General features: G+C 29.9%; 2 protein-coding genes across 2 annotated transcripts; one reads left to right on the top strand and one right to left on the bottom strand.

Moving 5' to 3' along the window:
• Positions 1–1,482: 1,482 nt before the first annotated feature.
• Positions 1,483–5,419, bottom strand: LOC130900608 (methylosome protein 50-like). Its single transcript, XM_057811321.1, has 5 exons — positions 5,161–5,419; positions 4,953–5,107; positions 3,325–3,533; positions 1,938–2,062; positions 1,483–1,879 (listed from the first exon to the last, which is right to left on the bottom strand). The coding sequence occupies exons 1-5, from the start codon at positions 5,297–5,299 to the stop codon at positions 1,515–1,517; spliced, it is 993 nt and encodes a 330-aa protein (XP_057667304.1). The 5' UTR covers positions 5,300–5,419; the 3' UTR covers positions 1,483–1,514.
• Positions 5,420–5,561: 142 nt separating this feature from the next.
• On the top strand, positions 5,562–24,911 carry LOC130900791 (F-box/WD repeat-containing protein 7). Its single transcript, XM_057811661.1, has 11 exons — positions 5,562–5,772; positions 7,645–7,799; positions 8,748–8,977; positions 9,480–9,593; positions 10,286–10,606; positions 10,986–11,225; positions 11,304–11,486; positions 12,053–12,234; positions 12,698–12,923; positions 14,170–14,380; positions 14,862–24,911. Exons 2-11 carry the CDS (start codon positions 7,691–7,693, stop codon positions 15,158–15,160), a joined length of 2,115 nt encoding a protein of 704 aa, XP_057667644.1. The 5' UTR covers positions 5,562–5,772; positions 7,645–7,690; the 3' UTR covers positions 15,161–24,911.
• The last annotated feature ends 392 nt before the right edge of the window (positions 24,912–25,303 follow it).

Below are 25,303 nucleotides of genomic sequence, written 5' to 3'. Positions count from 1 at the left end.
GAGTTACTCCAGATTTTACTTTATTTTAGGATTTTCCCTGACTTTTTGAAATTTTTTGTAAATTTCCCTGACTTTTTGAGAATATTTCCAAATTTCCCTGACCATTTTGCAATTCCCTGACTTTCCAGGTCGCTGCGAACCCTGTAAAGGCTAGCTTTGAAATGTAGTAGTAGGAAGACGCCTCCCCTGCGGACATAACAGCACTGCCTGTAGTGCTACGACGGTTGAATCTAATTTTCTTATCATTCTTCTTTTCTAGTCTGGACAAGTCCATTTCTAGGACTTGTCCATTAGCCCTACAGGAACTATATTATTCATGTAAGCGATCTTTGGTGCAGTAACTTCACATCCCAAAAAATATATTATATATCATCTAATATTATAATTATATTAGGGAAAAAGTTTGAAAATAACAGTCTGTGAGTGAGTCATTTCTTCCTATATATTAGTATTCACTACACTTATACTTATGCAAGTGACCAACAATATTGATATATTTCAATCAAACGATAAAACCTAATCTCACCAGTCTATAATTATATATTAGTCTCGCTAGTTTCAGGAACATCTTTAGTACTGCGCTCTAAATTGACTTGTGTAGGAGGCAGAGCATTTGGCGCAATTACTTGCCACCGCCTTTCATTTTTTGCCGCAAGTTTTAATATCAAAGCTGTACGTTTTTTTCCTGAACAAACAAAAAAATTATAAGTAATTTGAGGAAAAATATTAAAGCTTTGTGATAATTAATTCAAGTATTCACCTACAGGGGTCAATTCTGAGCCTAGTAAGATATAAAAAATCTTGCATAACAATACGTAAGAATAATATAAACATGCATATCTTCAAAAATATCACATGAAACTTTATTTTGATTCAATATAAACTATTGAAACATATTTCGGTTTTAATTAAGTTTGCTTTATTCGCTGGGTGAAAATTTAACCAGAAATCTACATTTTAGCAAATTTGCTGGTTCAGCCTGCCAGAATCACATTAATCTTAAATGCAAACCGGATTATCTGGGTAAAAATAGAAATGTACTATTGTAAGCTAACTCAGTTTTACTTACATGATGGACGTCTTTCCTCCTTGAACGTTTTGAAGTAACTCTTGTATTGCGCGATATGTCATATGATGAACAAAATGACATAATAATCAAAAGGTAAAAAGAAAATTTTTGACACCAACCGTTTGATGAAACAGCGACATGTTTGTTACGAACATACTAATATGCGAAAAAAGTGCAGAGGATCACAAATATATGTTTATTGATCCAAATTTATTGGATTAGATGCCACTCAATCTCATTGTGAGTATAGAAGATATGAAGAATGCTTTTGTGATAAGAAACGAAAAACTAAAGAGGATCAGAAAACAATATAGAAAAAATACTCCTCACTGGAAATATTGAAGGAGCAAGTTATTTGATGCCAATTTTTCTAAGGAAAATCAAAAATGGTTTATAAAGATTAAAACTAATGAAAATTACAAAATTTTATATTTTATTATATATATTAAATTACATGTTTGATTAAGGTTTGTTTAAATCCACAAGAATACAAAACATCATTATACCAAGCCAAACCTTTGACGTGGCCTTGATGTTTTTCATTTCTATAAACAATATCTAAATCGCTAGTTTTGGAATTAATAATCAAAACTTCATTTGTATCCCCACAAACTGCAAAATTTGAACTGTCTTTGAAGCAAATTCTATTAACTGGAGCAGAAAAGCAATAGAGTACAGATAAAAATTCTTTTGGTTCCCTTTTATCTAGAAGATACACATCACCTGCCTGTGTACCTGTAACTATGTAATTGTTATCCTGTTGATTCCATGCTATACTTGTGACAGATGAAAATTCATTTGTGTAAAGTACTAAAACAAAAATTAAACTTTCTTTCTTTTTCAATTGGTGTGGTTCAATTATACTTACAAGATGCAGCAACAGGATCTCTCATATCCCAAATACAAGCTAATCTATCTCTCCCTCCTGACAGAAATAAGTTTGTGTCTTTTTTTAATGTATTTACACAATTTATTGTATCACAATGAAACCACCTAGAACACAAGAATAGAGTTCAGTATATAGTATTACTAAACAAAAAAGGAAAAGTAACATGCTAATCAGCCTCATACATTTTCGTTAAGTATTTTTTTCTATTTTATTAGTTACTGTGGCTTTGTAGTTACTTCTGCATAGCTTGTGTTATGTTTAGATTCTTTTTCATCTACTTCTTCCTATAGCAACATTATCATGAAAAAACATTAGGTGACTGCTAGACCATCACTGCTGTAACAGCCAAGTATTCTTCATTATCTCTAGAGAATGTTTATTATTAAACTGTAATATACAATCCACGAAAACAGCTGGTCTACGTGAAATTGACGGCCCTGGGAAAACAATTTACTTTCTTGTATGTACTTGTGTTTTTTAGAGTTTTCCAGTATTGAGAGCTGTTTTGTATTGTTCATTTGTTTCATGATGGTAACAGGACTTCAGACTTTTTAGATCTGTTTCAGTAGAACTAATACAGTTAAAACTGAGTATTTCTTTCCAATGAGACTGCAAGTAAGCTTTCAAACAATTTACAAAATGTGTTAGGTGAAAGGTATATGAACAAACTTAAAGCTGTTGGTAAAGGTAGCCTCTTTTCATTAGATGCCAAGAGCTTTAGTCAGAGCCCTGCTTATTTTCCACAAGTTTCCAATATTCTGCGTTTTATATTATAATTACAGTTTGTCTACACTGATCAAACGATTCATAGTGGAAAAAAATCGACTAAGCTACTTTTCCAGGAGGAAATTTCGCACTTCTTTTAGTAGCAACTCAAGAGGCAATTTTACAATAAAAGGTCTAACATCGATCGAATAAGTTCACAAATCATACGAAAACTTATGAAAAAGAATTTTTTACCCCACAACAACTAATTGAAACATTTTTTAATGATTTTAGTAATTTACATTAATTTTGAACTGCGTTTAGCAATAGTTTTCAAGTGCCTCAATAAATGTTTATTTTTTATAGACGTTTCTAGCTTTTCCCTCATTTTATCTTAGATCTTCAAGTTTTCTCTAGTTGAACAGCTAGTGGAGACCAAATTAATATTAATGATTTAGTCTACAAATAGTTCCTTGGAGTAATATATCTACCCTACTTTATACAATCATTTTTTATTCCAAATGAAAGTATTTTGGAAAAATATAGTCAACATCACTCTTACTTAACTATCTTCATTGAATTGCATATTATGTTTTTCTTCAATTAGTTTAAACACATAAATATGTATTTAAGGATAATTTATGAATAAAGATATACTTACTCATATCTTTGCAAAGGTTTTGTATCACTTGATTTGAAATCGAAAATATAAATTGACTTGCTGCCACATCCCAAAATTCTAGAAGAGTTATCCCAAACATCTACTTGAGGAACTCTATCAGCAAGTCGGAAATAATTAGTAGTTCTGATAGTATTATCTTCATCAATGGACAGTACATTTATGTGACCTGTATCATCTGCTAATGCAATCTAAAACCAAATATAAACAAAATAAGTTATTCAGTTTCATATAAGTGTACAAAAATTTTACATATTTGAGTCTAAACTAGGAGTTAGCAACCTGGGGCTCTTTAGTTTCATACGCAATTATTATTAATTCTATCAAAAAACAAAAATTTTTTTGAGAAATTCAAAACTAACAAAACCACTCATACACACATTCATAGGAAATCCTCTCAACACAAATAGTAACGAAATCTACATTTAGCCATTTGGAAACTGGGTCTCTCGAAATGCAATTGATCGATTTGAAAAGTAAAGCTTTGTGGAGTGGAAAATTTATAGAGTTGGAGGTCTAGAAATGTATGTACATGACACAACAAACATCGACAGTTCTGAAAGAAATGCCGCGAGATGAGGCTCTTAGATTCGACATATGGAATAGCCTTCCAGATTGCTATAGTGAGGTAAGAAGTTGGCATTTGGATCGACATATTCCTGCAAGCAAATGTTCTCTTGCATGAATATAATTAAAAGTAAAGTAAGAAATCAACTTACAAATGAAAATTTAGAGTCATAATTGAAACTTGAGAAGACAAGTTATAAACCAAAATTATCCAACCTTTCTAAAACCATGCAAAGCCAACGCTCCCTTTGATTTGTTTGCTGAAATGTATGTTATTGATTTTTATTTTCAGTATAAGTTGCATTGTTTAGTGAAGTTTAAATTTTCTACTAGAAAACCATGTAAAGCCACCTCTCCCTTTAAATTTGTTTCACCAATTGTTATTGACGTAGGGATAAATTGTGAGGGCTGTGAGCAAATGTTTAATTGTTCTATTTTTTTATTTAAATGATAATTATCTAATATTTCCATATAAATATAAACAATATCAAATGGTCTAAAAAATAAGAAAATAATATATATATATATATATATATATATATATATATATATATATATATATATATATATATATATATATATATATAATCTTAAACTCATAAAATTCAATATTCAAATTGACATTGATAGAAATTTTGATTAATTGAAATATTTCAATTAATGTATTTGACCATAATTTCAGTTCCAGACGATGAATACATAAGTATTCCAAAGATTGGAAAATAGATTAAAGTTAGTCCACTTTAGTGTTTCCTTGCCATGTTTCCAATAAGAAAATGAAGAATATATTTCTCAAAAATTGTTGTGAAATACACTACAAATATATGAATAAATTATTATTTCTAAGAATTAAAGATTATTTTTTCACCAAAAAACTTTATTTATGAGAGTATTAATCATTATTTACTTTGCAGACATATTAGATTGCATTGTGTTATTTTTAAGGTCACATTTAATTTTCAGTTTTTGTATCTTTTATTTATATAGAACATAAGTTACTTAAAAAGACATACTTTCATAAAGAAAACAACTTATTTATTTACCATTTTTTCATTGATAAATTTTCCATCTGAAGTAGTGCTATGAATATAAGATCCACAATAATTATACTGTTCTAATTCCTTATCATTTTCGAAATACAATAATGTACCTTCCCAAAAAGTATTATCTACTGCCGACGATCCAAGAATACAATTTCCTAAAATTTGTTCTTATTAAAACTAAAAATGTTTAAATAATTTCAACATCCACCTGTTGTGTTGAAGCTTATAAAGAATAAACTGTCGTAGATGATAGGTGTTTTTGAAAAATGATTTCTTGGTTCCATAGGTCTATTCGGAGAATTAATTACATTTCTCATAAAACCATAATCTTTAATTTCATTAAACATTTTGAAATTATTTAATTTATCGACAATGAAAAAATTAAGGTTAAAATACTATTCTAAACTCTGGTTCGTGTAGTATAAACATGTGGTTAATCTATGGTATAAACTTCTGCACTAGTTCAAAAATGTTTGTTTCGGACGGTAAGACCGTGGTTTTGAACAATGACTATATCTATGGTTTTGGAACTATTGGTAGGTGAGAAAACCATAGAGATATTACTGTCTTATATCTATGGAGAAAACTCACGTTTCCTAACCAAATTTTAGAAGCACGCGCAGTGTGCAATAGATTAGTCGTGAGTACAGGACGCGAACGTCAGTTTACAATTGGTTCAACTAAAGTTGACAGAAGACAAACAGAGTGGCTCATTTATCATAAAACGAGCACGGAGAAAATAAAATTCCTAAAATTAAGTCCTAAAGGGGACCTAGGAGGCTACGTTTTACCTGTAATGTTAATCCAAAGGAAAAGCAGGGTAAGTGATACAAATGTATTTATAAAAAATCATTCCTGAATAAAAAAACCTAGGTTCGAATTTTCCACCATTTGCATCGTTTATTTACTTTAGGAACACCAAATATTTTAATTATTTGATACGTAAAAGACATTATTACAAATAAAATTTGAACTCAATTCACCTATCCACTTTTTCGATAAAATGTACCTTTTGAGCAAGAAAAAATATTTTGCTCTTTTCAATTGATAACTTTTTTGTTCAAATCGCATGTAAGTATAGTATGGCTAAGAGATTATAGGTAAGGTGGTTATTTTATTGTTAAACACATGAAAAAATAATTAGGGATTGTATTATTGGTGAAATTGATAGATTTTATAAAACACACATTACATCTGGAAGAAGACTGCAATGATACTTGAGATGTAGATTTGTGGAATTGTAACTGCTGTCGAAATTGCATCAAAATGTTTATTTGTATATTAATAATTTCATGAGCTAAATAATCTAGACTTATAAAATTCAATAGCTGTTCAATGATAAGATTTCCTTTTAATAATTAAAATATTTTTGAAAATATTTATATAGATACCAGTATTATGTACCTTTATAGTTTTAAGGTTTGTACATATTCAAATCAATGTAAAATAGTTAATTTTGTTCCGTGATATAAATATTACATATTTGATTATATGCTTTTAATTAACATGTAGATAACTTGAAAATATTTATCATTCAATTAAATTAGCTATTGTAAATGTTAGTTCAAATATCACAAAAATGTCTATATACAAAAATTTAAACTAATTATACTGAGATATTGTATGGTAATGATGAGAATAACAATTATTTTCTCATTCGAATGCCAGGGTCAGATATAAAAAAAATTATTGTGATTCCAAATACTGAAAATAATATTAAGAAATTATTAAAACTGAAAATATTGAGGAAATTGTAGAACATTCAGTCTTATAGTTATTATGTACAGTGATCTAGTATATCTTTGCCTATGGGACAGCTATTCTCACTCTGGGCAAAACCCATGAAGAAAAGGCAGAAAAAGTTGTAAACTTAGATCAAATATGGTGGATCAAATCATTACTAGAAAGAATTATCAACACATATCAATTGAACTAGATAATGCCCATTTAGAAAATGAAACACTGTCAATGGTGCACTCAAAGTAGTGAAGTACTTGGGGATCAAGTTTTAGGAGACCTTTGAGTTTGTCATATATCAGGACACAGCAGAGTGTAGTCTGGTGTCTACATATGCTTATAGCTATTAGAGTATAAAGAACTACTTTGGTTTTTTTACAGAAACTATTGAATAAAGGGAAATTAGAATTTCTTATTGATGGTAAATGGTATTTACATAAATTTAAAAACGTAATACTTTTTATTGTGAAACTTGTTTATTATTGTAATTTGGAATATTTATTGAGAAAATAAATTAATAAGTAACTAATATTTTTTAATGTAAGCTGGTTCTCTCGCCATTTACTGTATATAGAGGTTACTAGATTACAAAGCCAAAAATATTTAGGATTCTCACTATTTTAAAGAATACAAGCACCACTTCCATAATTTCACATCAATAAAAATGATTGAGCTTGATTGTGGTCCGGCCAAACTAATTTTGACACCTAATTTATCATTTATGATAATATTTCTCCAACTTAACACAATTAAAGTTTCAAAACAACTTATTGTATCATTAAATTAATATCTATACCCAAATTTTAACAGCCTTTATAAAAAAACAGACTAAATTATCAATCAAGTGCAAATATATATCTTATAAACATTTTTATTATATTTCATTCCAGCACTGTATAAAACTTATTGACATTCAAAATATACAATATGATACATTGATAATTACCTTTTTTAGGAAATATGATTGAATTGTTGTTTAACGCCTGACGTAAATTGATAGAATGGCAGAATGTATCAGTATAAATTCAGATCTTCCTAAACAAGACTGCAGTAGCCCTAGTCCTACAGAAACTGTCTGTTTGGAGTCTTTATGTGCTGAAAATAATCCTAGTAAGTACTTTTTTAATACTACTTAAATAATGAAACATGCAGTTTTGAAATTTGGCAAAAAATATGATATTCTTATTGTACCAAAAAATAACATGGTTCTTGAAATATGAAAATACAATTTTACTAATATATACATAGTTTTCTTACAAGTATGAGATTCTTGTAATCAATTTTAACATATTGCTTGTTTTTTGTAACTTCAACAACTTTTTCTTTTTAAGAGAATAACTATGTGGATGGGTCAATAAGTCTGTGACTTTTTGAATTTCCCACTATGTAAAACAGCTACACTACTTCTGTCAAGCAATTGTCATTTGACTTCAGTCAACATTTAACAACAAAAATCCTACAAATTGCTTCCTATCCGCCCTTTTCTCTGGATTTAGCCAGAGATACTATTTCTTGCTTGTAAACCTGAAGGCTTGACAACATAACATAATCATTCCACAAAAATTCTTAAAGAATGTTTTGTTGCAAATACATTTTTTTAAAATTTGGTAGTAAAGTGAAACATTAATTCTGAATGATCGATAGAAATCCGCAGTAAAATTGCTTTTCATTGCCTAGGCACTGAAGAAACTCAACTGTCATCAGCTTCATGTTTTACAGCAGTTGAGTACACATCAACTAGCGTACAAACTTTCAACATTATGAATAATTAAAACTGTTCTATTACACAACACTCATAACATATTCTGCTCGCCAATTATTTTCACAAATATTTTTGAAACTTAGCGATTTCAAAAAAAATATAATGTAATGCGACACCAAAGCTAGTTGCTAAGGCTAAACGCCTCGGTCACTAATCTCCAGTTTTGTAACAAAAAATTTGACTTTAGTACCTTGATACATTTATAACTATTTTGACCTTCCATTTTCAATTCATAAGCTCTCATTTTAGTGCCCTATATACAGACTCTATGAATATTATTCTATTTTTCTCTATAGGTACTTCACAAAGCAATACAGAGCAATTGTCTAATCTTCAAATCGACAACTATAATATAGATCAGGTTGAAAAATTAGAAAAGAATAACTTTTTGAATGAACTTGGTTTGGTAGAAGAATGTGAAGATGGTGTGGGAGATAATGAAGGCACTGATGATGATGATGATGATACCAATAGCAAAGATGATAATTGGGAAGATTGTCTAGATCAGGAATTCCCTGATGATAATGTGAGTATTTTTTCATCAACTACCCCAATTTTTTTCAAATAGCTCTTGCACTATACTGTTTTGTTGTATGCTTTCAAATTTATTAAATGCATACTTGAAGCTACATAAAATGTGTAGAGGTGAATTCAAAAGTTACACATTAATAGTACAAAGATTGTATCAACTTCTTGTGACAAGGATTTGGGAATAAAGTCATTAATACAGGAAAGGTAAAACAAAAAGCTCAAACAAAAGTAACCAGAAAACCCAAAATTAAATGGGTGGGTGTCTTATAAAGAATGGAACTAGGTGAAGAGACTGTCTGAATTAATTTAAATCAGTTATATACCATTAAATACAACAGTGTATACCAACAGTTTAAGTTGAATTTGATTAAGCTTTAATTGAGTTTTACACTCTACAGTGCATATGTCATGTTTAGGTTTATTATGGCTATATTGAACACAGTAGCTCATTCAAAGATTCAAATTCAAATGGTTTACTCAATTATTTTGTTTTTTAGTCTGAAGATGTAACCAGCAATGAAGAAACAAGTATTGATAATATTACCCAATCTAATACGCCAAAAAGTACCCAATCGAAAAGAAACTATTTTGGTGCGATTGAACGAATTTTGGTAAGTATATTTGAATTATTGAAAAAACTATGCTAGAATGAGATAGGGACTTAGGTCTGAGTAGTTAATTTAATGGATTTTAATATCAAGTAATTAATTTGGATATTATTTTTACACCATTATATCCAAATTTCAACAGACCAAGGGACAATTCAAGAAAAAAGCAATTCTCCCAACAGATGAACAATAAATTAGAAATATAGGTTACTATAGTCATAGATTGTTAATAAAGAATAATAAGAGAATAATAAAAAACAAATATATTTTTCAAATAAGTCATCCAACCATATTTCATTAATTTAAAATATTGTTTTGATTTTGAACAGGAAGTTATTATCTGTTGTGTCTTTATTTTTAGTTAGATAAATATAGATCCTTATTCATATACATTTTTTTACATATTTTCAACCTACTTTTAAAATGCTTTAAATACTTTATGATTTGTTCCTTAAACTGTACTGGATATCACAAATAACCCAGATTATATTTATTGTTATCACTAAATATGATTTCAATATGGGTAATATAGCCATTTTTGTGATATGATGAATATTTTCATTGGAGTTGGTACCACTTCTTATGGTGACTAACAAATGATATATGACTAATCTTCTCTCTGATAATTACAATAAACGTTCTTTCTAAAATCTTCGTGAATATATTGCATTGAGTATCATTCAATTTATTTTAAGCGTAAACGCAAATTGGACGTCAATAATGGATTGTCATTGTCATTACCTTGTAAAAGAATCCAATGTGATTCGTCAAATTTATGTAGTGATGGTGCTTCTGCTACCCCAACAAATAGTTCTTGCTCATCACAAAGCTTCTCAGGTAGCATTACACCAGCTAGCGGTAGGTCGAGGGCCACTATACCGACAAAGGATAATCCACCGCCAGACTTGTCTATTTGGTTAAATAGATTCACTACGTGGTCAAATGCAGAGAGAATTATGGCCATAAATGAGTTGATTGCTAGCTGCGAACCAACACAAGTAAGGCATATGATGCAGGTAAGAATTTGTTTTCATATATTGATATTATAATTAATACACCAGTAGTTTCATAATTTTTATTAATCACCAAAAATATTTGAATCTGGAATTGATTTTGTAGGTCTATATTGAGTAGTTTAAGTTTCCTCAAATCTGTTCACACACTTCTTGTAGATAAAGCACGAGAAGGTGGTTAATCCTTAAATATTTCAATGTGGAGCTAAGAGTGGTCAGACCAGTCTAATAAAAACATTGAAATAACAATTTTGAAGAAGGGATCTTTTTGTGTCAAACTTTATAATTATTCAATCAGCCGTTCACCATTTTTTAATATGAATCTATTATTTATTGTTTCTTTATGCTTAAATAGATAGAATTCATTTATGCATATTTTTAGGTTATTGAACCACAATTTCAAAGGGATTTTATATCATTGTTACCAAAAGAATTAGCTTTAAAAGTTTTATCATTTCTGGAACCCAAGGATCTTTTAAGAGCTGCACAAACGTGCCGAAGTTGGCGCGTATTAGCAGATGACAATTTGTTGTGGAAAGAAAAATGTAAACAGGCAGGTATTGAAGAAATACCGAAAAAACGAATGTCTTCTAGGTCTCCAACACATATGAGTCCTTGGAAGGTATATAAAAATCTATTATTTTAATATTGCTCTTATTTAAAAAATATTATCATTTTTTATATTTATATTTACTTCTAGGCTACATTCATGAGACAACATACAATAGAAATGAATTGGAGATCATCTCCGTTAAATAGAATGCCAAAAGTGTTGAAAGGTCATGATGACCACGTGATAACATGTCTTCAGTTCTGTGGCAATAGAATAGTTAGTGGCTCAGATGACAATACTTTAAAAGTTTGGTCTGCTACAACTGGAAAGGTACTTTTAACATACACATATATTCTACACTAATGTAATTAATGTTTATAAAAATAACACCATATACAAATGAATTTTTGAACATTTTTCTCTTTCAATATATTATTTAAATATATCAAATTCGCCTCAAAGTAAAATTAAACCTAAACATAAATATTAAGTGACAAATGTAAAATACCATGCTTCAAAAGTATGTATTAGTGCAAAAAATATTCATTTGTATGTCTAAATTATAGTTCTTATTTTTATTAATAATTATGTATTTCAAGTATGAGTTTTACTTTTAATATTATCTATTGTTATCCACATCTAATCTGCAACCAGTTATGATTAATATTTACATTTACATGGAACAAACCCTCTTATTGAATTTTCCATCAAACTAAATGGGACAAACTCATTCTTTTGTCTTAAATATTTTGTTCAATAAAAACACTTCAGAACCCAGTTTTGTTAATGAATAATTTGTTGAGAAAATTCAAATGTACATTGTAAATTATGAAATGTACATTGTTGTTATTTTGCTAACAATATGGTATTACCTACTGATTTATCTATTGTTTAAGTGTTTAAGAACGCTTGTGGGACACACGGGCGGGGTTTGGTCTTCACAGATGTCTGGAAGTACGATCATTAGTGGAAGTACGGATAGAACATTAAAAGTTTGGGATGCCGATACTGGTGTTTGTATGCACACTTTGTATGGACATACTTCTACTGTTAGATGTATGCATCTGCATGGAAAAAAGTTAGTATGTTCTTTTATTTATAAAAAAAATGGTGGAAACTTAAATATTATAAAAATCTGTATTTCTCCTTTTTAATGAAATTCTCCATTGTTACTCACTTGGTGTTAATATTAATACATATTTATGTTATTTCTGAAGAAATTCGCAATATTGTTATGAGAAATTTGTCATTGATTACTAATTCGAGATATAAAAAAATAATAACAATGAAAACTATTAAGGTAAATATTATGAGATATTATATGAGCAAGATACTCCAGAAACCCATTAAAGTGTACAAGACTTTAAATGGACTTGTTTGGAATTAACGTGTTGACTGAATGAATGAACATCAATAGAAAGAAACATCAAAGAAATGGTTGTCATACTGAGGAAACTGTTTTCTCAAAGATTGGAATTTTGTATACAATTATGGGAAATCAACCACATATCAAATTAAAAGAATAACATATTTTGTTTCAGAGTTGTAAGTGGCTCTCGGGATGCAACTTTACGAGTTTGGGATATAGAAACTGGCAGTTTTCTTCACGTTCTTGTGGGGCATGTAGCCGCTGTCCGATGTGTTCAATATGATGGTAGATTGGTAGTCTCTGGTGCCTACGATTTCATGGTTAAAGTATGGAATCCTGATACACAAGAGTGTCTGCATACTTTAGAAGGACATACTAATAGAGTTTATTCTTTACAAGTGAGTGTATTTTGCTAAATCATTAGCGTGGTTGCTCTTCCTTTTTATTGTAAAACAATTTCTTTTTCTTCAAGTAAAATTGTGCTCCCTCTTGAGGAGACGAAAACATAAGAAAACTTCTATCTCCGCTTTATTACAATAAAAAGACTGTATATTTGTTTGATTGTAGTTGAGTAATCAATGATTAAATATTAAGTACTTATACTATTTTATTTATTAGGATTTACATTATTATATTAATATGCGTTTTCTAACTGTGCATTTACATACTGAAATTATTTTCTTTCAACACATGTGGTATTCAATGGTAATCATCATATTTATATTATAATAATTTTTTTTATCGGTGCTAACCTAATTAATATTCTTCAATTCCAGATCCTCCAATATGAAAATGTTTCCAAATTAATTACAACTTATTCCAAAACTTTTTTTCCCAGATTTTTGACTATTATCCTTAATAAGTGAGAGTGAGAGGAAAGATGAGAGTGGCGCAACGGGCAATGGAAATGGCAATGTTGGGAATTACGAGAAGGGATAAAATTACAAATGAGAAAATAAGAAGAAGAACAAACGTTAAGGACATTATTGAAATTATAGCCCAAAAGAAATGGAAATAAGCAGGCCATGTAGCCCGAATGACGGATAATAGATGGACGAAAAGAATATTGGAGTGGAGGCCAAGAATGGATAAGAGAAGTAGAGGCAGGCCGCCAACAAGATGGAGTAACGATGTAAAGAAAATTGTAGGAAATTGGATACATACAGCTCAAGATAGAGATAGATGGTTTAAACTAGAGGAGGCCTATATCCAGCAGTGGATGGAAGATTGCTGATAGATGATGATGATGATGATGATGATCCCTAATAAAATTAAAAAAGCAAACAAGTGCATGAACGTTACATGTTCTGATTATAAGTTCCTTGTCGACAAATGTACATTTATGTATTTTTATACCATTTCTTTTATTCTTTTTATGTTGAATGATGAAATTGGATTTTTAGAGCTTTCATAATACTCCATATTTTATTCTATGATTACTTAGTAAAAGGTTTGAATTTTTTGTCGAGTTCCTGTACAAGTTTGAGATATATTGGTTTAGTGATTCTCACTACATGATCACTGCTTGCTACAGTGGAATTCCGATTAATTGTGATAACAACTTGTAAATGAGAACAAACTGCTATTCATGTTATTAATTTTCAATTATATTTCATTCTGATCTCATTTTTTGTATCTTCCTAGTTTGATGGTGTTCACGTGGTGAGTGGCTCACTGGATACAAGTATACGTGTATGGGAAGTAGAAACAGGTGCCTGTAAACATACATTGATGGGTCATCAGTCTTTAACTTCTGGTATGGAGTTAAGAAATAACATACTCGTTTCAGGGAATGCAGATTCTACAGTTAAAGTTTGGGATATTGTGACTGGACAATGTCTTCAAACATTATCAGGTAAGTTTTATGATAAATTATAGAAAACTTTGACTTTGGGTGGGACGATAAAGATTCATTGGAATTACCTGACCTATTTTAATTTAATTTTAGGTTTTTTTACTATGATTGAAAGATTTATTTAAAAAATAAGCCTGAATAAACGGGATTTTGATGATTCTTGCATCCTAAAATATAAAAATTTTATATAAAATTATTCATTTGTAATATTTTTAAAATTCTCGATTGTTATGTGTACTAATGTTTGTAGATATTTTTTTAGATTGTGTTTAGTTTAATTTCTTTATTCAAGTACAATGTTATGATTGGTAAGCATTATTGCAACTAAATTTATATATAAATAAAGTCAGACCTGAAATTGAGATTTAATCGTAAAATCACATAATATTCATTTTTTAAAATTTGATTACTTTCCTCCAAGTTAATAATTGTTGTTGTTAAATAAAAAGAAATATTAGAAATAAAAACAATAACGTTCTAGGACCATATAAGCACCAGTCTGCCGTAACTTGCCTACAATTCAATAAACGTTTTGTGATAACTTCATCTGACGACGGAACAGTTAAACTTTGGGACGTACAAACAGGCGAATTCATTCGAAATTTAGTGGCTCTTGATAGCGGAGGAGCTGGTGGTGTCGTTTGGCGTATCAGAGCAAACGATACGAAATTAGTTTGTGCTGTTGGTAGTCGAAACGGCACTGAAGAAACAAAACTATTAGTGTTGAACTTTGATGTCGAATCAAATAATAGTGATGGTACAATTACACCATCTAGGTAATCGTTAAGGACTAAAAAAATTTGTTGTGTGATTGTGAGTGGGCGTGTCGTATTTGTCGTCAGAATAAAAAACCATTTATCAAATTACTAATTCGCACTAATGGAATTTTAGAATGTTATTGAATTTTATCAAAATATATGCTTTCAAGCCTACTAGGAACTAGTAAAAAAATCATAAATTTGAATTACTGTATATATTTACATACATGAGGCAATAACATTTTTTATAATCCAATGCAAAGTAGTTCAAATGATTTAATTCACATTATATTAATTTTTTTTTAAATTGACTAATTTTTATACTTCATCCCGGGCGGGTATCTATTTTCATTCCTCCTGTCCAAATTATTATTGAGTTCAAATTGAGTTTTTGCATATTCTGGGAAACTATATGAAAGGGAAATTTCCAAACTTTAATATTTATTTACATACGTATGACAATAAACATACGGTATCGTCCAATGCATAGTAGTTCAAATGAATCAATACTCACTTGCAATGATATATTAAAGCATTATTAGAAAGAAATAGTAGACCTAATTTAGATAAAAACCATAACTCATTGGGGCATACAAAAAGTAGAAAAAGTGTCTTATTATAAGGAAGAATATTATTTTCAACACGTCATCTTCCAAAATTAGTGATTAATTCTTATCATTTTATTTAATACATACAAAACGTCTTCGTTCCAATTTTCTTTGAAAACTCAATAAAATATAGTCTGGACACTTTCAAAAATTGATTATTAAAAATATATCACAAAAATTGTTGGAAAAATGTCCTATGAGCCGCAAAATTCTTTAAAATAAATAAAAAATACCTTCTCATAAAACTGAAATATATCCAAACAGCTAGAATTCTAACACTATATCTTAATAAAGCATAGTGTTTGCATTAGTGTACGGATACCATAAGCATAATTTTTTCTACTTGATGCCATAAAAAAATTAAAACTTGCATCAGATTTTTACTTTATGCCCTGTATTTAATAACTTACAATTACAACTTGAAAATGTATTTTGATAAAATATACTGATTCTGGGATTAATATAAGAGGTATATTTTATAAACATCTTCTATCAAAACCTCAATCATCCCAAATAAAAAGAACATTCCATAAAAAAATTGTATTAATTATCTTACAGTCTAATACATGAAAATAGAAGACTGCCGTTATCTAAGAAACTTGAATCACTCTAAGTACTACCAGTTTGTGAAGATTTGAAAAAGTTTGAAACTTGTAAATTTTCTTAATTTCATTTCTCAAATTTATTTATGAAAAATATGACTTAATATGTATATATGTACTTCTTGTAGTACAAGGCACTTCATTACTTCTTAAAATAAAATATTATTTTAACATTTCCTTAACAAATTGGAGCCTTATATTTATCAATAAATTATATATTTATACAAAAGCAGAAATAAAATAGGCAAGTTGAGAAGAGTACATTCACGCAATCCATTGGTATCTAATGTTTCACCTCCATCCATTCAAATATTATCATGATAATATTAAAATTAGAGCTGATAGTATGTTTAAAAATAAAGGTATAGATACTGTTTGAAGGGGTGAATTGAGCCCTTTTTTTTCTTGAATTATCTATCAAATAGTTTATATTAAGGAGTTCATATTTTGAAGAAGGGAGAATAAGATATTAGGATGTTACTATTATGTCTTAATCCGCCCCATTCCTTTTAATTTTGGATTCTGTTTTTTACCATACATTTTACTGTAACATTATTAACATATTACTGTAACTTATTAACTGTAACATATTAACAGATATTTTGATAAATAAGGTTCTCAATTTACTAAGGTTTGTATTTCCCTTATTATTCCGTTACAGAACAGAAAATAATTAACGCTATTTTTGGGCTCTAGAAATTAATATACATAATGTTGGATCACCGTTTATATTACTTAACTATATCCAAACTTGAAATATTTTGTAATCGTATCATTACCACTAGTAGTTGGAGTTATACAAACAAAAAATTAAAGTATATTTAGCTGTCGTAGTTGGAATTTTTTCAAATTTTTGTCTACATACTGGAAGATTTAACTGTGATACTATTCAAATTTAATCGAGTGATTTAAATGTAGCCAACATGACATTTGATATTCTGACAACAAATATCTTTTAGTGTATAAGATGACTTTCATAAAATTGTAATAACTAAATCTGGTGCTTTTCTTTTTTTCTTTATTATTATTTGGTTATCAGTAAGTACAAACCGTGTTATTTTTTCCTTTACATGTACGATTTGTGAGTATAGCTAGAAGTGAATTATAGACGGAGATTGGAGATTTTTTAAGGTTGAAATTCTTTTTCCATTGTTATCATAAATATTTTGTTAAAAATGATTCCCAACAAATTCTGTAGAGGATGTCAGGATATTTTTCTTGTAGTAGAAAAAGTGCCAGCTTTTTGTTAATTTATTTATTGCTGTCAGCTTTAAGTTCTATCTGGCAATAAAGTTGTACCCTATAATTATAAGTGTTATCAGTCTATATTCAATACTCGATTACGATAATTATTATTGTTTTCATGTTGATTTTTGTGTGACTAAGTGAGATATTAGCGAAGCATTTTAAACAGCAATCAGTTTTTTATAAATTATTCTGATGTAATAAGATGGAAATATCCACAAAGATATTTGATCTAAACGAATTTTACTTTAAATCGGATTGATAGATATATAGGAAGATGCGTCGTGCAGTTCTCTAGATGTATTTTTATACCAGACCATAGTTTTAAGTTACAAGAGATAGGACTAGAAGGATTCAGTTCTCTTAATATTGCTACCAATGGATTTTAACATGGATGTCATACTTGGATTATTTTTTTATGCATATATATTATAGCTACAAGAACAATTTCTTGTTTCCCTAGCCGAAAGTACGGTTATTTATTATTATTATTACAATAAGGTACAGACAGGGACCCTAAGATCCGTAAGCCCTGAAATATACAGTATATATTATAAAAATTAAAGTAATTAAAGTACCTAGTTAGAAAATTAAAAATTACAAGGAAAAAAAAAGATTTAATTAGAAAATAGAAAATCGTCCAGTTATTCTTAAAAATATTGAGAGACGGTGCCATTACAATATCCTCAGGTAGATGATTTTATGTTGAAAAAACATGATTAGATAAAAAATGTTGCCTTGTCCAACAAGTGAATATTTCTTTTTTCAATTTCCACCTGTGTCCTCGAAGCCGATTATCAGGGTCAACATTAAATATGTTTCTCAAGTTACCATAATTGAAATTTAAAATGCGATAGGTGATTATCATATCCCCATGAAGACGACGTTGTTCAAAGATCATTAAATCCATTATATTCAGTCATTCTGTATAACTAGGTCTTGTACGCCTAAAGGATAGTCTGGTTTATCAACGCTGAACTTTTTCAAGAAGATCTTTATCCCACACTAGTTCCAGACACCCCACAGTTCCACAATACTCCATAATTGGGCGAATATAAGTTTTATATAAACGAGTTGAATTATGTAATGATATCCTTCCAAAAAACTTGCGGAGGAGACACAGCTTACTTTTTGCTTTGTTGGCAATATTTATAACATGTTCGGACCAACTCAAATCCGTAGTAATTGTAACACCGAAATCATTATAAGAATACACTTCATTTAAGGCGTAACCGTTTAAGAAGTATGTATGTCTCAGATTTTTTCGCCTAAGTAAAGAGCTACACACTTATCTGAAGTAAGAGGCAACATCCAGTCCGAGCACCACTTAGAGATCGAATCCAAGTCTTCCTAAAGATTTATATGAAGAGATGAATCAGCGAATATTTTCGACTCGTCGGCATAGAAAACTTTATTGTATTGAATATGAAATTGGAGGTCACTTGCGTATATTATGAATAAGAGAGGACCCAGTACTGATCCCTGCGGAACACCGCTTAATACGGGCTTCTCAGCTGAGAAACAATTTCCCACTTTCACACAGAACTTTCTGTTTGTTAAGAATGAGTCAATCCACTCCAGTAGATCACCTCGTATGCCAAGATGTTCCAATTTATACAGTAATCTTGTCTAAAGATTTTGTCCATTCATTAACACACCAAAGTAGATTCGTCATTTTACAACGCCCTTTTACAAATCCATGTTGTTGTTCAGCTATTATTTATTCAATCAAAAGAAATTCACTGACATATTTTGATATTATAGATTCCAAAACGTTACAGATGATTGGTGTAAAGCTAATGGGGCGGTAGTTATTGGGGTCAAGTTTATTGCCTTTCTTAAAAATTGGTGTTACAACATTACATCTTTTTAGAAATAGAGGAGATTAGATCAAGACCGGGAGAAGAGTTGTTTTTAAATTTTTGAAGGTGACATTTGACAGTTTCAGGAGTAAAATGAAGTTGCTCTAAGGATGAAATTACTCTTGTGGGCAGAATGTCGGGTATAAATTATTTTGGATATTTTCGGTAGAGAAAACCTTAGAAAAAGTGTCTGCCAAAACTTCGTCAGTGTCATTTTGACAAACCATACCATCATCTTTTTTTATTAGAGGAATGGATATTTTTGATGGCAATGATGATCGAATGTATTTGTATAATTTTTCAAGGTTGTCGCTGCACACTATAGACTCTTCGTACACTTCTCTAATTTTTCTAAATCTACAGCAAAATTTTTGTGAATTTCAAAATCAGCTTGACTGACCGCGTGCTTTTACTTCCACCACAATTTGCTTTTATATCTAATCAAAGAGATTATTTCATTATTGATCCATGGTTTTACTTTATTTATGTACATCACTTTCCTGGTAGAATACTTGTTTTTAAGATCCGCAACAGTACTTGTAAATGTATCCCGTACTACAGTGGGATCCAGTGAGTCCCTAATCAATACTAGCTTGGTTCTCAAAATCAGTTAATTCAACAGTTGTAGCATTATTGTTTTTAGATGGCAGGTCAACATTAAATTGTAATTGGCTTGTAATGAATGCATGATCAGAAATACCTATTGGTGAACCTATCACGGGCTCAGTCAGTAGTTGTTCGTCATTGGTAAATAATAAATCGAGGGTAGATGGTATATTATTGATTCTGAAATGTGTTGGTTAAATTATCAGCTGATTAAGATTAGAATTTAGGACAAAGTCCATGAACCAGTTCTTAGAATTTACGCCATCCCCTGGTGACACAGTAATTGGTCAACAAATTAAAGTCGTCCATGATGACAACATTTTCGAGTGTAGACAAATACTGTAGTTTTTTGATGAGTGATATGTCATCAGCTAGTTGAGAGTCTCCAGGTTGATAAACACAAAATATGTGGAGCACAAACGAAATTGAAGAAATTTTTAAACCTAATAGTTTCATATTACTGACAGAGACATCAAGAGGATTAACAGCAAAATGCTTTGTTATATCTGAAGACAAGTAAATACGTACACCGCCTCCACGACGATTCTGTCGATCATATCAATATAGAGAGTAATCTCTGATGTCGTACATTGAATCAGGATCTTTTGATGTCAACCAAGTTTCAGAGATAAGAATAATTTTAGGTTTCAAAACTTTTGTAATACAATACAACTCATTAAATTTAGAGTTAAGAGTAGCCAGATTCGTGTATAAGAGTAGCCAATCGTAAAAACAGGAAAAATATCATCGACGAACTTTTACAATCTTTGGGACCCCTTGTATATATTTTATAGTCAAATCTCGTTCACCATTTTGTGTCTTTAAATAAGTTCTGTGCGTAGTTCTTTTAAACATTCAATTTGAACCGGTGTTTTGTCATCGATAATACTAAGTTTTTTCGTGGCCCCTTATTGCAGAAGTTTCCTTTTATTTCGTAAAATATGTTTTGCATCATGTTCGTTCTGCATTACTATCTTTATCATTCTGGGAAATTTATCATTATCTTTGCCGACTCTAAATGTGGTAACTGGAACCTGGTCACATGCCACAGTTTGCAAAACCTCACGAATAATATCATTATCATGCTTTTTTTAGCATATTTATCTCCAACAATCTCCGGCACCCCTCTTACAAAAATATTCTTTGCGCGGTTAATTCGGTCAACTGCTTCGTTGGCAATTTTATCAGTAAATTGTACGGATGAAAAGTAGTCAACTGTTGACAGTTTGTTTCCAATAATCGCCAGTTTTACATCTATCGCAGTAGTTTTCTCATCAATTTTGTCGATTTTTGTTTGTAAACTGGAAAAAGATTCAAAATTAGAAGTACATGTATTGCATAGAATTTTAATTCCATGAATTTTATGCTTGGTAACGCGATCTTCTGCTCGTAAATCTGTTTTTTGATTCTCCATCGACAAGCGGCTTGGAACAATTCGCACAGTTGTTGTCCATGGTAGGAGTAATGTAAATATTAACTAATTTTGACTGACCTTGCAATTGACGATACAAACAAACTTAGGCTTCTATTGCACTATTTGATAATCTAGTTTCTCCACACTTATGTTCTAACTTATCTAACTAGTTTGTAAACGAAAATAATTATCAAGCAGTTTTTAGTGACTGAAATTAATTAAAAACTTGTGGATCGAAGTCAATACGTTCACCGTTTGACCGCATTTCCCTTTAGAAACAACGGTTTTTAAAATCTACATGTATATGTATATAGATTTGGGGTCTCAAATACACTGTGACCCAAAGGATCTATTGTGTCTCCCTTTCTTACTGCGATACTGGAGAACCCAGTATTTACAGCTGATCCATTAATCCCACTCCTTTTAAACAACCTAGAATGTGGGATGGCTTTAATTGCCAGAGATCTTTGGTGTAGTGCTCTGAAGTTCCTTAGTGTTTCACACTTCGAGAGAATGTGAATAGAGGTTTCGATCTTTTCTGCAACAAAATCTTTACGCTGCATTATCTGCTAGGTCTAGCATCTTCAGGTGTTTGTTTAGGCGACCGTGTCCCGATAGACCTCCTGTTAGTATTCGTTGATTATTCTTACTTAGGTTGATACATCATCAGATCTTCTCCAGTTATAGGTTCCCAGAAGAGCTTGTCTGTGTTAGCCCCTGTAGGTTGTCCCAATAATTGGTTTTGCTTCTATCTACCTTCTTTTCCAGTGCTTTTTCTATTGTTCTGTAGCTGATATCACACATACATATACATAATTCCTCAATAATCGAATTTATCCAAAAATCTTTTGTCGACTAATATATGTTTTGAGTATGGTATACCTATGCTCTAATACAGGTAATTCTCTCAACTTTGTATATGAATTTATTGGCGGTGGTAGTAGACAACACATGACAAAAGGTTAGTCCTTATTTTTCATGTTTTGCAAAAAATGTAGAAGTTGTTCATACGTACTCAACTTATATCAATCAATAATAACTAAGTACATATAGTGAGGATTTTGATTGTACCCTCCCTTAAAATAAGTTGAGATGGGCTCATGAGAATGATAAAATATAATAAGTAATGTTTAATTTGTAATCGTATGACTTGGAATATTTCCATCTTTTTAAAGCCTTGTAGATATTGTACTTACCACGATGATCAATTTTTGCCAGTAAATATATTTTGAAAACGTTATACTAGTACCGCTTTTCAAATTTTTTAAACAACTAATAAAATTTTGCAAGCAATGCGGTCTAGACTTATATACATGAATTGCTAAAGTCGATAGTATTTCCAAAAATAAAAGTACATAATTCTGAAAAAGGCAGAAGTAACCAATTAAGGGAGGATAATTTTATTAGAAAAATCTTATGATTATCCCGATCCATGAGAATATAGGATATTTTTGGATAATAAGAGAAAAATTACATTCTTAATTGTAGTAAAATACACGTATACCTTTGGGTTCAAATTAATTATTAAAATTGAAAAATTGTGACGTAATAACTCTCACTATTCTCCCAAAATTAGTGTATATTCATACGGGATACGTTTGATGGTAACATAGAATCAATTATCTCTTTATAATCAGTCCCAGAATCTGAACTCCTATATCAAAACCTTTTGATAAAAAAGGTTCTCCATTCATCCTTTTCTGGGGGTCTATATCTTTTATTGAGCTTTATAAAAAAAATGTACTTGTTTTATTTTTGTATATACTATCAGCTTTAGAAATTAATATATTGTATTCCTGGAGAGTTTAGGCATTTTTGATATGAAAAAGTTATAATATCGCATATACATAGTTTTTTTTTTAATAACCGAAATACAAACATGTACAATTAGATATTAAGCAATATGTTTGTTCTCACTGTTCTTTTTTGTTCTAATTGCCAATTTGCTAATTCCAAAAATATTTCACGCAATCGCTCCTAACATGGAAAATATCTTCTTGCATATGAGTACCACTATATATTTTTCCATAATTTTTTTGCAGTTATTTTCAATTTTCCTCCTACTGAAACACTATAATATAACTACCACTAGAAGAGAATTATATTTTGAAACAGTTTGCATCATAGCTACAATTTCCATGCAATAAAATGAGATTGTAAAAATATTTTTTCAACAGATTTATATGCTATTTTATGGGCATAATCTGTGTAGGTGTAAAAATTTTGAAAAACGATACTCGTATTCTCTTTTACTAATAATTAGGCGAATCTCTATTCCTAAGATTATTTGTAAATAATGCACCAGAGAGACTGATAGTAAGTTAGTAATACGGTATTTTTAGATGAGAATCTTACCACCTAAGTTTTAATTGTATTAATTCCATAAAAAATACTTTAATGCAGATAGGTAATACTTTATAATGGCATTCAGCATTCACTACTTAGTTGTCTTTAAAACTTAATACATACTTACTTCCCATACATGTCAAACAATTAACTCTCCTGTTTTTGATAGGATTCTTCCAAATATATTGTAAGCAGGGGATATGAAGAAGTCCTTATTAAACCTTCTGATATTGCAAAAGACGATTTATTTTTACCGTTTTCTTGTATGTATTTCCATCATTTTCCTCTATTATAATATTTTTATAGCTTCTGTTTGTTCCTCAATTAATTTGGATCTATTTTCGATTATCATTTCTGGATAATAATTTTTCTATATTATTTCTTTCATAGTTGGTATATTATTTATATTATTTTTATTTTAATTTTATGTTGATAATTTGCTGACTTAGAGAGGCGCCGGGATACCATCCTTCTTCTTTTCTTTGATACCTGTTCAATTGAAATCAGTGGATTCTATTTGGGTGTTTTGAAATCTTGGAAGTCAATTTTTCCATATTAAACGGCTTTTATTCCAAAAAAAAATAGGGATAAAATTAATTATCTGTACGGTCAAAAGTGCGAAACTACAGCTTTTCTGGTAGATACATCTGAATCCTGCAAAGTATTATCTTTCTCCAGTGTAATTTTGTTTTGTAATTTTTGTAAACGTTAATAAAATATTTGTGGTTAAAGCTCAATATTCTCGTCTTAGCTCAACAAACTGTAAATAAATATATATAAAAGAATCATCACATCACAACGATTTTACTGTTTTGTCCAATATATCTTTTAATAAAATATTGCCATTTATTTCTGTAAAGATCAACTGTTTTATGTATATCAAAAAAATACTCGTTTGTGGAAGCTTCAACATTCGTTTTCATGTCTTTGAACCCGCTTAACAAAATTCATGTTTAGTCTATTAAAGCTTCTTAAGACCAACAGAGCTTTTTGGTTTCATTCATATTTATGTTAATTATGTGCATGTGTTTTTTGTGAATTTGTTCTATTTTGGAAACACATCAATAAAAATAAAAGTTGTTGATGATAAGTTCATTCAAATAAATTTAGTCCTACCAAACATCTATATCCCAACATCTATACTAATATTAAATATCTAGAGTTTTTTTGGCAGATCGCTATTCTCAGGAATTAATGTTAATAGCTCATTTATTAATATCCAAATCCATTTAAAAAGTCTGCGATAGCATATATATTTGTGCTACCGTTTCCTGGTTTATATCAAAGATCCCCTATCTTTTCTGATCCCATATATTTTCAATGGGATTTAGATCTGATTCCACAAATTCTCTAATTACTATACTAATGTGAAATGCTGAGTTGTATTATTACCCCTATGTACACACTTCTGAGCCTAACTATGTACTTTGATATGAAATAAACTTACACCAGTTAAAGTTAGCTGAATAGAAAGCCAGGAAA

The sequence above is a fragment of the Diorhabda carinulata genome, chromosome X, assembly GCF_026250575.1.
Source record: "Diorhabda carinulata isolate Delta chromosome X, icDioCari1.1, whole genome shotgun sequence".
Lineage (NCBI taxonomy): Eukaryota > Metazoa > Arthropoda > Insecta > Coleoptera > Chrysomelidae > Diorhabda > Diorhabda carinulata.
The sequence above is the reverse complement of the archived record's forward strand: the minus strand, read 5'-3'. Positions and strand labels throughout refer to the sequence as shown.

Bases quoted from the DNA above. Each gene is read 5' to 3' on its own strand.
- LOC130900608 (XM_057811321.1), bottom strand. From the start codon at position 5,299: ATGTTTAATGAAATTAAAGATTATGGTTTTATGAGAAATGTAATTAAT. The intron at 3,534-4,952 runs GTAAATAAATAA...ATTTGGTTTTAG, and splicing joins AATTTATCAATGAAAAAATG to ATTGCATTAGCAGATGATAC. The intron at 1,880-1,937 runs GTAAGTATAATT...TTTTTGTTTTAG, and splicing joins AGATCCTGTTGCTGCATCTT to TACTTTACACAAATGAATTT.
- LOC130900791 (XM_057811661.1), top strand. From the start codon at position 7,691: ATGGCAGAATGTATCAGTATAAATTCAGATCTTCCTAAACAAGACTGC. The intron at 8,978-9,479 runs GTGAGTATTTTT...TTTGTTTTTTAG, and splicing joins AGGAATTCCCTGATGATAAT to TCTGAAGATGTAACCAGCAA. The intron at 14,381-14,861 runs GTAAGTTTTATG...ATAACGTTCTAG, and splicing joins ATGTCTTCAAACATTATCAG to GACCATATAAGCACCAGTCT.